This window comes from Amphiprion ocellaris, chromosome 17, assembly GCF_022539595.1.
Source record: "Amphiprion ocellaris isolate individual 3 ecotype Okinawa chromosome 17, ASM2253959v1, whole genome shotgun sequence".
Lineage (NCBI taxonomy): Eukaryota > Metazoa > Chordata > Actinopteri > Pomacentridae > Amphiprion > Amphiprion ocellaris.
In genome coordinates, this window is record NC_072782.1 from 31,398,288 (window position 1) to 31,414,740 (window position 16,453).

The window sequence follows — 16,453 nt, forward strand, 5'->3', positions numbered from 1 at the left end:
TAAATGGATGAAGCACCATGTTAAAACCCCATCAGTTCAGTTTCTTGTATCATTCTACAGAAACAGCAAGTTTACTAACACATCCAGACTGCATACACTGTAGTCTACTTGAGCTGCAGTATGTAAAGTTTTGTTGTTGTATTTTTTAAAAGCAATCGCATTTGACTTTCTGATTCTATCAACTTCGTCCCTTTTTAAAAATAGTTCTAATTTTGGTGAAAGTGAGAAAATTAGCCCCCAAGAGGGTGTACCTAATGGTACAGATCCTCAGATATGGGCTAACCTGTAGTCTGAAGAATTAATGAATCTCAACAACGTTAAAAAAAACGATAAGAACAGTAGGGGAGAGTGGGATGAGATGAGCCTCCCCTTGTTTCTAGAAAACCATGTAAGAAATTGGTCCAACTATTTTTGAAGTAGTATCCATTCTGGATAGGAAGAGGTCAGCACAGTTTAGTTAAAACAAGTCCATCAGTGTCAGGATTAGGTTTTGTTCTCAGCTGTTTAGTTCTGTTTTGCACTCGCTTTCTGCTTTGGTTTAGGAAAATATCTACAGTTTTTAGCTATTTTTCCATGCTAGTTTCTTGGTTCGACACCAAAATTAATTGGTTAGTTTGGAAAAATATCATGATTTGGGGTAAAGTTTGACTCTTTTAGTACATGTTTGAAGTGTTTCCTCCATTTTCTGAGGTGTCAAGTCCATCCAATATATGACTGGTTGGCTGAAAATGGGCGAAACGCATTTGTGTTTCGACATAATCCAGTAAAAAAAATAAATAAAAAAATACATTTGAGAATGTAGGAACAAAATGTTGTGGAGACTTGGCTGCTTGTTAAGTTTTCATCTGATTGGTTTTAGTGATGTCAATTCAAAGAGCTGTAAACTCTGTAGGATTCATTCTCTCCTTGCAGTTATTTTCCAACACAGCTGTGCAGATGTTTCTACATCCATCAGACAGCGTGACAATAAACTCATGTTTGTAATTCTATACTGAGGTGCTTCCTGGTCTTTGCATTATTTGGCCGACTGCCTGTCAGTGACTCGTGTCTGAAGGTGGAGCTTCGACTTGTTTCATGCATGTTTCATGCTACACTAGCGACCTGTAAGCTAGTTATTTAGTGGTTGGCTCCTGTGTTTACAGCCATCCTGCCTGTTCGTGCTGCTGCACCTGTTGAATGAGGATTCATTTCACTCGAGTGTTTTCACAATTCACGTCTTGTTCTGTGCATTTCCAGGCCGCCCTCCTCGTGTTTGCTTCTGCCTCACCCCCCAACACTAAAATTAGAGCTGCAGCTCTGGATCTCCCAACGTGACGATGTAAAAATAGCGAAGGAGGGAAGCTGGCTGGCAGCTTAGCAGATATACAGGACACGCTGGTGTAAGGTGGTAAAAGTTAACTGCAGAAACAGACTGAAGACAGACTAAGAAAGAGAGGAAGGCTAGCTAGTAAAGAACAAAGAGAGAACTTACTGTAGTTTACCTTAATGTTTACTGTCAGTTACAACAAGGAATATAAACTAAAAGACAGGCTGTGAGAGAAACTCCAGGTAAGTCAGGATTAGATCATTTGTTTGCTTTAATTCGCTGAAAAAAATATGAATAATGGGTTGAATGTAATTGAAAACAGTAGCGGTGTTGAAGACTGGGCTACATAGCTTTATGCTAAGCTAATGCTAGGCTAAATAACACGGAAGCTCAGGGTCACGTGACCAATGAAAGTTGCTCACCTGGTGCGTGAGTCAGTTTTCCTGCTTTGAGGTTTGTTTTTATATAGAGGTGGAGCCGGATATTTGGTGCCAAAATATCTCAGTTATTGCAAATTTTTGTCTGCTAAATAGTGATTATTTTGGTCAGTCTCCTTATAATTTGCTCATGCAGGTAAGACTGCTGTGTAGAAACCACAAAAACTCACATACAGTATGTAGTTATATTTTCTTCATGTAATCTTCAACTTTCTTACAATAGTATATCTTTATTGTCATTGTGATTTGCTGTGAAATTGGTCATTATTGGCTGATAAAGTTTGTTAGATGATTAGAATTTAAAAGATGCAAAAAGTGTTCTTGTTCTGCTTCATTAGAGACGTCAAACTATGTTCATTTTCTTTCGTCTGGCTCCAGATTCTGGGTCAGTCTTGTAGTTTTCATCAGTTTGCTTCCAGAACTCTTCCTAGTAGTCTTCATCCCATAAGAGACTGTAAAATATCTTCAAATCAATCCAGATTATACACACTTTAACTAATAAAAATGATTTGTTTACATGCAAAACGGCTGCATGTCAAGTGACAAAAATACATTGCTACAAAACACTGTAAACACTCAGAACTACCTGGTCCTGTGTGGTTGAATGAGGGGTGGTTGTACAGGGTGTCCTAAAGTCTGGACACACAGGAAATCTCATGAACTATAATTGTTTTGCCTCCACAGATTAAATATGACTTTGTTGAAAGAAGACAGACTTGAACTGGTACTTCTCAGTGGACATGAAGGATGGACATATCAAAAGATAGGGTTAGGGCCAATTCTGACCAGTTCTTTAGTTTCTGCTGATACATTTGGTCATCTAGAAGGGGGTTTGTTCATGGCTGCCTGTTTCTTTAACCTTTTTAACCACCTTCACCGCTGTGGAAAAGTCAAGTGGAATCTTTCTTGGATGATTAAATTCATCTGCCATGTTTCCATACGTCCATCCTTCATGTCCACTGAGAAGTACCAGTTCATCTCTTTCTTCTTTCAACAAAGCCATATTTAATCTGTCGATCCAGAACAATTATAGTTAGTGAGATTTCCTATGTGTCCAGACTTTAGGGACACGCTGTACTGGTAAAAAGCACCTGTATGGGACGAACATCTGTAGAGAAATGATTCCACAGAAAAGTTCCATCAAAAAGAAAGCAGAATACGAAATGTTGGGGAGGCTTTACAAATATGGAGTTTCCACTGATTACCAACTCCTTTTATACAGAGGAAAAACAGACCATATTGTATTGACAAAATGCAATTTATTTGCCTTAGCTAAAGTGCATGCATTGTATATAAAACATTTTAAGTGCTCAGAAAGTACTTTCCTTCAGTAACCTCTGTAGAAACCAGTCCAGACAGTATATATAGGCATTATGGCGGCTGTAAATTGTCTCCTGGTGCACATTGGTTCAGCTACAACTATAGACTCACTGGGAAATGGAGAGGCCTGACACTATAGGTCCACTTATTCTTAGCGCAAACTGTTTTAAAGGAGGCAGGATTGTAGTGGGAGCAGCAGGGTGTCAGGTGGAACTGTGCTAATGCAAATGGTCTAAATGGTTTGCATGTTGGGTAGGAGGAGCTCAGCTGAATTATGCTTTGGGCCCCAGAGAGGTCAGGACCAGCTCTGACAGTTATCCAGTCCTTTTAAAGGTTGACTAGTGGTGATTTTAGCTTTTACTGAGTCTAAATAGAAGCCATGTGTGGATGAGGGTGGAGACGGTGGAGCAAATTGCTGGAAAATTTCCTTTTTCAAACCCCAGTGTTGATGAATTTGCTTTGTCACTGCGATAATGACAGTCCAGCCCAAAAAAACAAGCAGAATTAAAGGTAAAGTCATCAATTCTAACCCAAAATACTGTCAAATTACTTTAATATTTCCTGTCCGTTCGATGTGTGCGATTACAAAAACAAAGTGGTGGCAGAGCCCTGATTTTTAGCTAGTCTTGTGCACATTTGTTTGGCAAGCTTGTAAACTATTTAATAGTAGACTGTCAAGAATTAAAATTACAGATACCAATGATTTAATTGTATTTATACTACTCTAATTTTCATTGCAGATATCTTGGACTACATTGGTTTGAACTCTTTGGGAAGATTCTGCTTCTTGAACATTGGTTCAGCAAAGCATTTTAACATTGCTGGTGGTGGATAAATCATCAGAAAATGCCACGAAAAAGGAAAAACTTATCAGCGAAGAGTTTGTTGAGAAAAAGAGCTTAGCTTATTAAGGACTAGTCTTTGAAATTCACAAGAATTTCGACCTCGGGCTGCTCGGACATGACAGTTAAACAGTTTGTCAGATGGATTTGGAATAATATCTGTCATTTTGCTTAGTCAACGCTGTAATTGAAGACGTCTGTAACTACGTTTTGACAGGCAGAATGATGCTATAGATATCCTGAAATGGAGTTCTGATGAGTTCAAATTTAATTCAAGATGTGCTAAAAGGGCAATATAGAGATCTTGAATTGAGTGTAATTAAGGATATCTTGAACTAGAATTTGGATGAGTCAGAAACAGACTATAGAAAACTACAACTGGAACTGCCTGTTGCGGATATCTACAACGAAACAAAGGATAAAACACAGCATGAACTTTTCACTTTCATGAACTTCTTGAACCATCTAAACTACTAGTTGGGTTTCAACATACTGATCTGAGTCAACATTCGCTTGTTTAATCCTTTAATTATTCACATTTCAGGTGTTGACATCACTGTTATTTGATTCTCTGTAGTTTCCATTGGGGACATTTTAAAATTCCAAACTGTGTAGGGAGGAGATGGAGGAGGCCTGAGCTCATTTCCTAATTTTACGTCACCAGTTGTTGGTAAAGTCGAACTCATTTATCATCCGAGACGCTGTTAAGACACCGGGTTCATCCTCCAGACAGATGAGGATTAAAGTCTCTGACTCACTCTGGTGCTTTATTCTAGCAGCTATTTAAAGAAACTACATCAACTGGGATAAAATACGAACCCTCACATGATTTTATTTATTAATTTATTTGGAAAAACACAACTTAGACATATTACAGTTTACTACTGCATTTGGCAACAGGATCAGTTTTGTTGTTGTGGTCAGACACATTGTAAATTCACTAAAATACACATTATCATCATTATGTTTTAATAATAAAGTGAACTCAGAATGAATATCTCCATTTTTGAACTGACTTCAGGCCTGTTTTCTTCTTGTTGTTGCTCTTTGAAGCTGGTTTAATTATAGAGTGATGCTGGTTGTCTCATGTCGCAGTCGGTCTTCAGGAAGACGCTGCACCGAGTGCTTTACTAAAACTAGATTAATAGTCATTTAACTGTCTCGTACTGTAGGTATGTATGACTATAAATGAATATAGAAGATTTTGAATACTGTATATGCCTGTTTAATGTTTCAAATAACTGGAAAACAACCAGGAAAATAGTATTTAGTCCTCTCATACTTCTTCCAGATACAGCCAAAGGAGTGTTTCTAGCTTAAAATCCTGAATATTATCAATGTATAAGATATATGGAAAGCAAGATATGCAAGAAAGTTGTTTGTGCTGTGGGAATCTGCTGAAGAATCTCGCAAATTCACAAGAACTGCTTTTGTTGGCTTTCTTGTTGTTGAAATCCTAACATGAATCAATCAACCTAAAGCTTAGTGCACGTCAAACTGACAATACAACAGTTTAAATGTGAAATCAAAAGTTTCAAACCGTGAGAAAGTCACAGTAAAAAGTACAATACTGAATGAAAAATAGATGAATAACATAAAATTAGAGAAAATATAGTGAGCGTGAATACAATAAATTATTCAATAAACAAATTAAAGGATGTAAAACCTTCTAATCAAAGATCCTCAGACTGTTCCAGCAGCAAACTGTAGATCATTTTTGGTTTTATTATTTTGGAACAAGAACTTAAAAAATAAAGGTTCAATAATTGGAAGCATGTTGTACAAGTACGTTGGTATAAATCCATTAAGTGGTTTAAAGTGAAGAACTTAAACACACCATAAAAAAGCCATACTAGACTTTCCCTTGTGTTTTAAAACCCTTTAAGGAACTCAGATGAACCAGATTTCCTGCTATCGATGTCATAGATGTCATAAACATGAGCAGATTAATTCGCCTGATCAACATGAGAGTGTAGACTGTGGTGGGAAAGCAGATAAAGAACTGAAAGAACCTTTAGTTCCCTGGAAAACTTAGTTCTGAAGACAACCAAAGACAGATGTACTTTGACTGGATATACTGGACAAATGTGACTCGCTTGTTGGCGTCTCTGTTGTTTCTTGTCTTTTAGGCAACAAGATGCTTTCAAAGAAGGAGGAGAATAGGACTTTTGGTAACGGTCGTCTGAGAGACCAATGGGAACAAAGAGCTCAGAGCATCGCCGACCAGAACAAACAGCAGGCTGACTGGGACAAGAAGAGCTCCCTCAAAGTGTGAGTACGAAGGACGTTTGTTGTTGTACCACCACAGTGTCACAATAAAACACTAGTACCTGTTACCACACAGGACATAGCTTTCATTTTTCACTTCCTGAACACCAGAGTGTTTACTGTAGGGACTGACTGGATGTTTCCTTTTGTTTTTCAATCTGCAGCCTTTTCTCAAAATGGACCTACCACCATACGATCGTTTCCAATGGCGACCTTAAAAAAGGTGACGTATCTGAGTTCAGGAGGGTCACCAGGGGATTGGATGAAGCCGAGCAGAACAAGCCCAAAATTAAGTTCAAAGTCGTCCCTCCGCCTCCGAAAGCCAAACCCGAACCTCCACCACCTCCTACTCCTCCTCCCAGGAGGTCGGCTTCACCCAAACCCAAAAGGCCGAAGCGCAAAGTAGAGGTGGATGTGTTCCGGTTGTGTTGGAAAGATTCCTGGATGAGCCTGAAGCCTCCGAAGTACCTGTTCCTAAAAGCCAAGGAGTTGAAAACCAGAATCGCAGGTTTCACGACCATCGAGCTGACAAACGACAGGAAGTACAAAGCAGAGGGGGATGGATTAGAACCTGAATGGACGTCTTCTGTTGAGAAATGGAGTCGTTCCTGGAAACAGGTAGAAACTACTTTAAATTATACCAAAATCTGCGGCTTGAAGGAGGTTTTAGCAAAGTTCTGGGAAAATCCTGGTTTGGTTTGGCAGAAAGAGAATTAAGGTTCACTACAAAAGAATGTGGACAAACTGATGGTTGAACATGTCATTCCACAACAAAGGATATAAATGTTTTTTTTCCCATGAGGCTTTGACAGGAATCTCAAAGATCTACTCGACTACTAAGATGCACTTTCTGTTGGTTTTCGTGATGTTCCAACGTATGAAAACCAAAAGATTCTTGTCTAATTTTGTATTTCCTGCAAGATTAGACAACTTTGAGCAACTACAAAGTGATTAATTCACATTTTGTCTTTGCTGCTCTTGGTTCCAGGTGAAGAGTCCGGCCCAGTCGGAGCACACTGAGGTGAAACCTTTCCAGTGGGGTGTTCTGTTTGAAAAACAGAAGGTTTGCAATATTAAAGTCGGAGAATACACTCTCCCTCGCTGGGCCGGAACCTGGAAGATCATGAACTTTGCTTTCAGGCAGCAGAAGAAGGACTGGGATCACCTCTGGGTGGATTACGAGCAAAACATCAGCGACAAGTTGGAGAAACTGCAGCAGCTGGAGGAGCAGGTGGGGATCTTTACAGTTTATTTTTTTATTTTTTTTATTTTTCCAGATGCTAAGTGTCCACTGATCCACAGGAACAAACATTTATACTATTATTATTATTATTATTATTATTATTATTATTATTATTATTATTATTATTATTATTATTATTATTATTATTATTATTATTATTATTATCGTCAACAAACAGGATGAGCTCTTTGACTGGGAGGATTCATGGAAACTGTCTGAGGTAGAACCTGAAACTGAAGGTGATGTAGACTACGAGAGTCAAACTGAAGAATCAGACGATGAAACACTCAGTGATTTCAGCGAATACACCGAAGACTATGAGTCTGAAAGCTGCTCCGGCACCGACGCCAAACTCATAATGAGGATAAATGACTTTTGGATGCCTGGATGGAGCAAATCCTGGCTGATCTCTGCAGCTCCTCCAGAGGAAAACGAAGAACGCCGGGAAAGTTGGAGCTCCTGTTGGGGATACAAGCAGCAGATCAGGTGGGTTGGAGCTGTTTGTCCGACGAATGATGCTAAATTCAAAGTAAGTTTTTTTTGCAGCATGTTCCTGAATAACAAGACTGCAGATATTTAATATTTTAGCCCCCATAAATCCCATAAAAAGACCAAAAAACTAGTCATAGTTCACCCAACTCTAAGCCTTCGATTCCACTAGTTCCTACTGAAGATGGAGATCCTTAAAATGGCTCACAAACATGTAGTTTGACCTTTGAAAGAGCCTAAATAGTTTCCCAAACAGCTGGTCATTGTAGGTTTTAGAAAATACATCTCAGATGGGAGGGAATAGGAAATATTTTCAGCTGCAGATGATTTCTGGAAGCAGTAAAAGTACAACTCAGCCAAAATAAACTGCAGAGTGTCTTCAAGGCATTAAAGGAACCTGTTCACCTATTGAAACATTGGATCACTGATATATTTTTACTTTCATTTTAAAGAGCAATGGAGCTCTACAGCCAACATTAATAAGATATATACAACTTTGGATACACACACTTTGCTTTATCGACAAACATTAATTGTTGGTTTGGTTACTGATTTAAAAAACACAGATGTTTTACTTTACTTCTTAGCATTGGAGGCAACAGCAAAACTGCTGACTGAGTCTGAGAAGTTATTCAATCTTCACACAACAGACAAATACTTTTTAATTATTCAGCTACGTTTAGTGCTGAGGGTTTTATAAGCTTGACAGCGCCCTCTGGTGGACGAATTATTTAATAGTGCACTCGATGACACAAGTTTGTGAATAAAATAAAAGGACTAAAGCTCCTTAGCAGTTTTCTTAGTCTTCACCAATGACTTTTTGAATCAGGTGTTCCTGATGAAGGTATAGACATTAAATTCAGACCCAGACTGAAAGAGATGCAAAACAACTACAAAAGACAGGTTTTTGTGGTGGTTTCTGTTTTGTGATTGTTTTGCATCTCTTTAGGAGTCTTGAGGATCTAGGGTGAATCTGGTTGATGCGCTACATTTTCTTGCTCAGTTTTGCTTTTAATCATCAAATTGATCTGACTGATCTTAACCCAAACTGCTGTTACGTCTACAGGTGGCGCGAAGCTTCACTGAGGTCCCACCATCAACATGTGGACTTCCTGACAAAAAGACGTGAAAACACAAACCTTCTCCTCATGTCAGACCTGGATCAGGAGGAGATCGTTGATACCACAGAGTGGATGGAGGCTTGGAAGGCTCCTAAAGGATGGGTCACCCTAGAGGAAGACGAAGAGGAGGAGGAAGAGGAGGAGGAGGAGGTGACGGATGATAGAAAGGAAGAGGAGGATGAAGGAGTAGATGAGGAGGAGGAGGAGGAGGAGGAGGAGGAGGAAGAGGAAGAGGAAGAGGATGAAGGAGTGGAGGAGGAGGAAGCTGTCAACAAAAATGAAGACAATGAAGAAGACTTTAGTAAGAAGACTGAGGAGGAGGAGGATGAAGGAGTAGATGAGGAGGAGGAGGAAGAGGAGGACAAAGAAATAAACAAGAAGGAAAAAGAAAAAGACAGCAAAGATGAAGATGAGGACAAAGATCGAGATGAGAATGATGATGAGGGGGAGAATGATGAAGATGAAGAAGAGGAGAAGGACACAGATGTACTTCAGGAGAAGGAGGAAGAAGACAATGAAGAAAAGGAGGAGGAAGAGGAAGATGAGGAGAAGGAAAAAGATGACATTGTAAATGATGAAGATAAAACAAAGGAGGAGGAAGAGGAGGGTGAGGAGGAAGAGAACGCAGAATCCAAAGAAGTGGACAAACTAGGTGAAGAAGAGGAGGATGAGGAAGAAGAGATGAAGGGAGCGAACAAGGAGAAAGAAAAACATGACAAGGAAGAAGAAGCAGATGTAGGAAATGAAGAAGAAGAGGAGGAGGAGGAGGAAGATGAAGAAGAGGAAAAAGATGTAGATAAGATGGAAGAAGATGAAGACGAGGAGGAAAACGAAAAAGATCTGGATAAGGAGGACGAGGAAAAAGAAGTAGACAAGAGAGAAGAGTTAAACGAAAAACTAAAAGAGGAGGAGGAAGAGGAAGATGAAGAGGAGGAAGAGGATGATAACTGGGAAGATGCAAAGGAGCACATTGATGTGAAACATAAAGTAGATGAAAAGGATAAAAATGAGGAGGAGGAGGAGGAGGATGAAGATGAAGCTGACAAAGACAAGGAGAAAGAAGAAGTGGAGGATGAAGAGGACGACAAAGGCCAGAAGAAGGACAAAGAGGAGGACAATAAGTTTAACGGTGAGGAAGAGGAGGAGGATGAAGAAGCAGAGGAAGATGAGGAGAAAGATGAGGATGAGGACGATTCTAAATTAGACAATAAGGACAAAGAAGAATACGGTAAAGAGAAGAAGAAAAAGGTTGAAGATGAAGAAGAAGATGATGACGATGATGAAGAAGAGGTGGATGAGGAGGAAGAAAAGGACAAGGAGGAAGACGAGGAAGTAAATGAGGAGGAGGAAGAAGAAGAAGAAAAAGTGGATGATGAGGAAGATAAGAAAGACAAAATAAAAGCACATAATGAGGAAGACAAGGAAATAGATGATGATGATGATGATGATGAGGATGAGGAGGAGGAGGATGAAGAAGAAGAAGAAGAGGAGGAAGAAGTAGACCAAGACCAAAAGAAAGATGAAGACAATGAGGAAGAAGAAGATGAGAATGAAGAAGAAGAGGCAGATGATGGAATACAAACCAGAGACAAAGAGGAAGACGATAAAGAGGACGACAAAAATGGTGGTGAGGAGGAAGAGGAGAAAGAGGCGACTGATGAAGATAAAAACAACACAAAGGAGATGACAGAAAAAACGCAAGAAGAAGAAGAACAAAAGACGGTAAAGAAGTTCCGAAAACGAGCGAAACGCAGACCGGATGCTCCTCTTCATCTGCAGTTCCACAAACTGAACTCGTCCTTCTCCTCCTGGAAGCAGGCCTGGAGGGTCGCTGAGGCCCACCGGGTCGGAGACGAGTACGACGAGGAGGATGGCGACGAGGTGGAGGAGTGGAGGGCCTGGAGGGAGTCATGGAGGATCTGTCGCGTGAGGAAGGTGGACGAGGTGGTTTGTTTCTCCAGCGAACACCGAAGTCAAAGATCCACGGGACTGAAGCACGAAGACGACAGGATGCCGCAGGACGAGTGGACTCTGAGCTGGAAGATGAATAAGACGGAGGAGGAGGAGGAAGAAGAAGAAGACAAGGAGGAGGATGAAGAAGACGAGGAGGAGGATGAAGAAGAAGATGATGATGATGAAGAAGAAAGTTGAAATCTTCTAATAGAAATTCAGAAGGACTCTTTTCAGAGTGTTGGGGAAGGTCAAAGGGTATCAAACTACTTACATGATACAAAAGCTGCCATCGGTTTGTTTACACTGTGAGTAGATAGTCTTTTTTAAAACTCAAATCCACTATCTACCTGTGTTTACACCTGACTTTACTTTTATTATTGCCCAAAATGCTATTTATTGGCAACGTAAACCAGCTTGTTTGCAACTAAAGGTCAACTTGTTACCAGAGTCACTAGAACTTTAGCGCTACTGGCTAACTTTCTTGCCAGAACTTCGGTGAACATGGAAGAAATGCCAGAATCTCATTGGGTGTTTTCCACCAGTAGCTGACATGGGCAAACTTACAGCAACATTTTTGGCAATCTAGTGTCAAATATTTGCAAAAAATAAGCCACAAACCTGCTGCAAACGCTTAATGACCATACAGCAGCTAGCTTAGCTTTAGCATCCTGAAGCTTCCAATTCTAAACTACAGTGCAAACTCCTGAATGTAGACATTGTTGTTGCTAATATTAGCAAGGTGGCTAAGAACATACAACATGTGAACTGGCAAAATGCGATGCCAGACCTTCAGTGAACATGGAAGAGTGGCAAAGTTCTCAGAATTGACAGAATCTTACTGGATGTTTGCCAACAGTAGCAAACACTGGTGAACTTGCAGCAACATTTTTGGCAATCTCGTGTCAAATATTTGCTGAAAATCAGCCACAAACCTGCTGCCCTACAACCTCCAGCTCTAATGTGCAGACTCCTGAATGTAGATGTGATTGTAGCTAATGTTAGCAAGCCGGCTAAGAACATACAACATGTGAAGAAAACTATCTTTGGCCTAAAACTCCTGCATCAAACCAACACACAGCAGACCGCTGCAACTTAATTTTTACCTTTTGTAACATAGCATAACATGCCAAGTCAATTACTGAATTTCCAGTCGTAATTCTTTACAATACACGCTAGCTTGAGGAGAATAAGTACAACATCCATCTAGTAAAGAAACACAAGTGGATAAAGATTAAAACAATTTACTGGGAGTTTGATGAAGGTAGCCAGGGTAGCAATACCGCTAACAAGCTAATCTACTGGGTTGTTTGTTGCCCCTCATGCGTCTAGCTAGCAATTGCTTTGGTGATTACAGTTTATCTTAACCAATGGGACTGATGGAAGGAGTGAATTATTTCTTAAAATCAGTAAGTACTGTGTCCGTTCATGCTAAAGAAATGTTCATGCTAATGAAACCTAGCCCTAGAAGTTTAGCATCTTTACCACCAACCCCAAATCTCATGAGTGGAAGATGCTTAAATGTTCAACTTTATGAGGTAAAGCTGGAATACTAACAGGGATATTTAATTAACTGTGTAAAATAATAAGTCAACAAGCTAAGAGGGCTGATTTATAATGAAAACCACTGCTAACGCACAACAAGGTGTCCTGATGTAAGAATATATTGTCATGTGTTTGTGTACACACTACAAAATAGCTAATGTTAGCTAGCTACCTTTAGTTGCTAGAGTGAAACACATTGCAAGTTTGTGAAGCTGAGAAATGTCACCATCCAGGTAAAGCTGGATGATTTATCTCATAGTTTTGTGTAATTTTTTTTGCAAAATAACAAAACACTGTGAGCTAAAAACAACAAACATTAACACAAAGTAGCGACAGCCTGAAGATGCAAAGCACTTTAAGACATTACAGACGTAAAGTAAGATTTTGTGACACTCTACAGAACGTGTAAAGTATGAAGATGTCGTGTAAATGAGGACAATGCAGGGATAAGTCTAAAGTGTTTGTATAATGAAATGTGTCTTTACTGCAATGTTTAATGCATAAAGTAAAGAAATGTTAACTTTTATTAAATAAATTTGTCAAATAAAAATTGCCTGTGTTTTATTTTGACACAAATTGTATGTGTTGTATGTAGTTTCATGTCACAGCAGTAATTAAATGTATTTCAGTTTTATTTTAACTGTTTCTTAAAACCGCCACCAGATGGAGCCATTCTACCAGGTTGTGGTTTAAAGCACTAATGTTCTCAAGTCAAGGCTTTTCTTCCTCTTCTTGTTTCTTTTATTTAAAGTACATGATATTTTCCATCTTCTTAGAGTTAATTACAGAGGATGTACTATTTCTTTTTCTCGTATTCACATCCACAATCTCCGCTTCAGTGTCATTTACATCCATCAAACCTTCCAGTTGTGCATCTTTTTACAGGATCTACTGTTTACTGTAATAGCTTTTGAGGCCCAGCAGGGGGCGCTCATGTCACACTCCACACACCAGTCTCAGTTTGACAATAAAGAAAATAAATTTTAAAAATTTGAGCAGATTCTGTTGCTTTTTGATGCTGCAGGTGTTTAATAAACTCAGAGGAAATAAACCTAAACATCTTGAATCGACAAACTAAATAGTGATTTTGTGACATTTAGGCCGACAGTGTGACGTATGTGACCCAGATTGATCTGCTCTTCATGTTTTCTTATTTAATTTCATATATTTTATGTTTACTAGCAGTACTTCCTCAATTATGTTCTTGTATCTAACTGCTAGTTAGTGCTAGTTTTGTCGGCTTGGATGTTTTTGGGTCTGTTTCCATCATAATTATCCATAATAATTTTGATCAGTGTTTTGTATGTATATCTAGACAGTTATATGTATTTACTTGAAGTTAAACTTGCTTTTATTATTTAAGATGATTTATTATAGGGTATTTTTCTTAACCCTTTGATGCACAACATGGGTCAAAAGTGACCCAAATCCAATGGAAAATGAGTAACTCCTGACCCACACTGCACAATAAAGGGTTAATAAACTCAGAGGAAATATTCCTAAACAGCTGGAAGCAACAAACTAAATTTCAGCTGCTCTTGAGACTAAAAATCTCTAATTGCATTCACTGTTGGTGAATATCATTAATCTTTAAGCTGTTAATGTGTTATGATTCCTGCTTCAGCCTCTGCCCTTCTTCCTCCTTCTCCCTCTTCTTCCTCCTTCTCCCTCTTCTTCCACCTTCTCCCTCTTCTTCCTCCTTCTCCCTCTTCTTCCTCCTTCTCCCTCTTCTTCCTTCTTTCTCCTATTGTTCCTCATCTGATTCTGTTTTGACCTGTCTCTCTTTACCTCCCTCTGTCTGTCTCTCTCTCCCTGCTGTCTCTCTCTCCCTGCTGTCTCTCTCTCTCCCTCCTGTCTCTCTCTCCCTCCTGTCTCTCTCTCCCTCCTGTCTCTCTTTACCTCTCTCTGTCTGTCTGTCTCTCTCTCCCTGCTGTCTCTCTCCCTCCTGTCTCACTCTCTCTCTCCTGTCTCTCTCTCTCCCTCCTGTCTCTTTCTCCCTCCTGTCTCTCTTTCGCCCTCCTGTCTGTCTCTCCCTCCTGTCTGTCTCTCCCTCCTGTCTGTCTCTCCCTCCTGTCTGTCTCTCCCTCCTGTCTCTCTCTCCCTCCTGTCCGTCTCTCCCTCCTGTCTCTCTTTCGCCCTCCTGTCTCTCCCACCAGGACATATTCTTACATTTCTACATCCTGTAGTGCAATTTTTGGTAGTATTTCTATTTACTTCACATCAATACAACCCTTATATCTTAAGTTTTAATAATATGTATTGACTTGTGACTTAACTGCTACGATAAATTGCTTAAAAGTGCAATTTATGGAGTATTTTTACAAACCCAACACTGCAACCAAAAAGCTCTGAGACCTGGTGAAAGTGTGAAATATTAGTCTAACTCCCCAGATTTTATATGCAAACAGAGTGATTGATCCATTTTATCTGCTTTCAAATCTACCACCAGTTAAAATTAATGTGTAATTACAATACTGGTGCTACGCTGGACTCTATAGGGGAAGGAATTAAGGAAGTGAATATTTTAGGATGATTCCATCTTTGTTTTCCTCACTGGAGATAAATGACAAGAGGAAGTATCTCTAATACTAATCTATGAATCAGTGGAGGTTATAAGATCTCTGCTTACAGTTTTATTCTCTACAACAGAGGCTTGAAACAGTGAAGCTGCATTTCAGAAAAGCCTGATTCAGAAACTCAGTGTTGGTTTAACTGCAGACCTGCTGAGTTTTCCTGCAGAATCTGAGCTTTGACATGCAGATTTAGCTGCTGTGTTCAGATCGAGCTTCTCTCTCCTGCAGGTCTGACTCCATTGTGATGCTGCATAGATTACAAAACACCCATTTCCACCTTCTGATCGTCCCCCAAAGCCCAGGCAGATTAACTGGAGGTGTTCTGGGTTCGGAGGAGGGGTCAAGATAAGATAAGACAGAACTTTATGAAACCCTGAGGGAAGTTCTGCTGCCAGATGATGCTCAGAAAACAAGATATGATTATATATGAGACCATGGAGGAAACCTACTAATGACAACTAACGACAAGAAATAAAGCATAAAACTACAACACTGCAGATAAATCAGGGATAAACCAGCATTTGTGTTCGTTGAAAGTGTGTTTTTATGTAAAATGCATGAAAAGACTGAAGTTCCTGGTTGTTGTTCTGCAAGTTTCCTGTCAGCAGCAACTTCATTAACATGAGAAGGTGAGACTGAAGTTAATAAACATGAGAGAGACGGAGGAAGGAGAAACTGGAAGAAAGAAAGAAAGAGAAAGAAAGAGAAAGAAAGAAAGAAAGAAAGAGAGAAAGAAAGAAAGAGAGAAAGACAGAAAGAAAGAAAGAGAGAAAGAAAGTAAGAAAGCAAGAAAGAAAGAAAGAAAGAAAGAGAGAAAGAGAGAAAGACAGAAAGAAAGAAAGCAATAAAGAAAGAAAGAAAGTTTTTTTTCCCATTTTTATTGCCAAATATTTCATATTAAATGTATTTATTTATTAATTGTTAAAGCAAATATTACAAAGCATAAAAATCGACTAGAAAAATTAACTATTAAATATTTTATTATATTTTCTTACTCGGCTACAGCATAAATGAGACCTTTATACCAGAATGGAATTTAAATAAAGGTTAGATAAATGAAATCATCCAAAAACAGCAACTTTTTAAAGTATAAATTCATTTTTTTGTCTCATTCTTTCACAGAAACATGGAGCTCAGGAAACCTCATAGACCAAAAAACATTTTAAAAAAGGAAAAAATCCTCCATCAACTTGTTTTTTTGGTGCATTTTTCTTCTTGTAAGATTCATTTATTCAAATCATTCAAGGAATCTGAGTACATTTCTTTAGATTTTTATTACTGTAACCTGCAGCTACATGTGGTTCAGAAAATATCAGCAGTTGATTTCTGGATTTACTCAAAGATGGAACTTTTCCATTA

The 16,453-nt window shown here is 39.1% G+C and overlaps 1 protein-coding gene across 1 annotated transcript; it reads left to right on the forward strand.

The window, feature by feature from the left end:
- Window positions 1-1,329: 1,329 nt before the first annotated feature.
- Window positions 1,330-13,071, forward strand: LOC111581990 (glutamic acid-rich protein-like). Its single transcript, XM_055019459.1, has 6 exons — window positions 1,330-1,548; window positions 6,035-6,176; window positions 6,338-6,791; window positions 7,162-7,404; window positions 7,595-7,902; window positions 8,972-13,071. Exons 2-6 carry the CDS (start codon window positions 6,043-6,045, stop codon window positions 11,175-11,177), a joined length of 3,345 nt encoding a protein of 1,114 aa, XP_054875434.1. The 5' UTR covers window positions 1,330-1,548; window positions 6,035-6,042; the 3' UTR covers window positions 11,178-13,071.
- Window positions 13,072-16,453: the final 3,382 nt, after the last annotated feature.

Excerpts from the sequence above, each read along its gene's own strand:
- LOC111581990 (XM_055019459.1), top strand. The coding sequence starts at position 6,043 with ATGCTTTCAAAGAAGGAGGAGAATAGGACTTTTGGTAACGGTCGTCTG. Across the intron at positions 6,177-6,337 it reads AAGAAGAGCTCCCTCAAAGT|CCTTTTCTCAAAATGGACCT; the intron begins GTGAGTACGAAG and ends TTCAATCTGCAG. Across the intron at positions 7,903-8,971 it reads GGATACAAGCAGCAGATCAG|GTGGCGCGAAGCTTCACTGA; the intron begins GTGGGTTGGAGC and ends TTACGTCTACAG.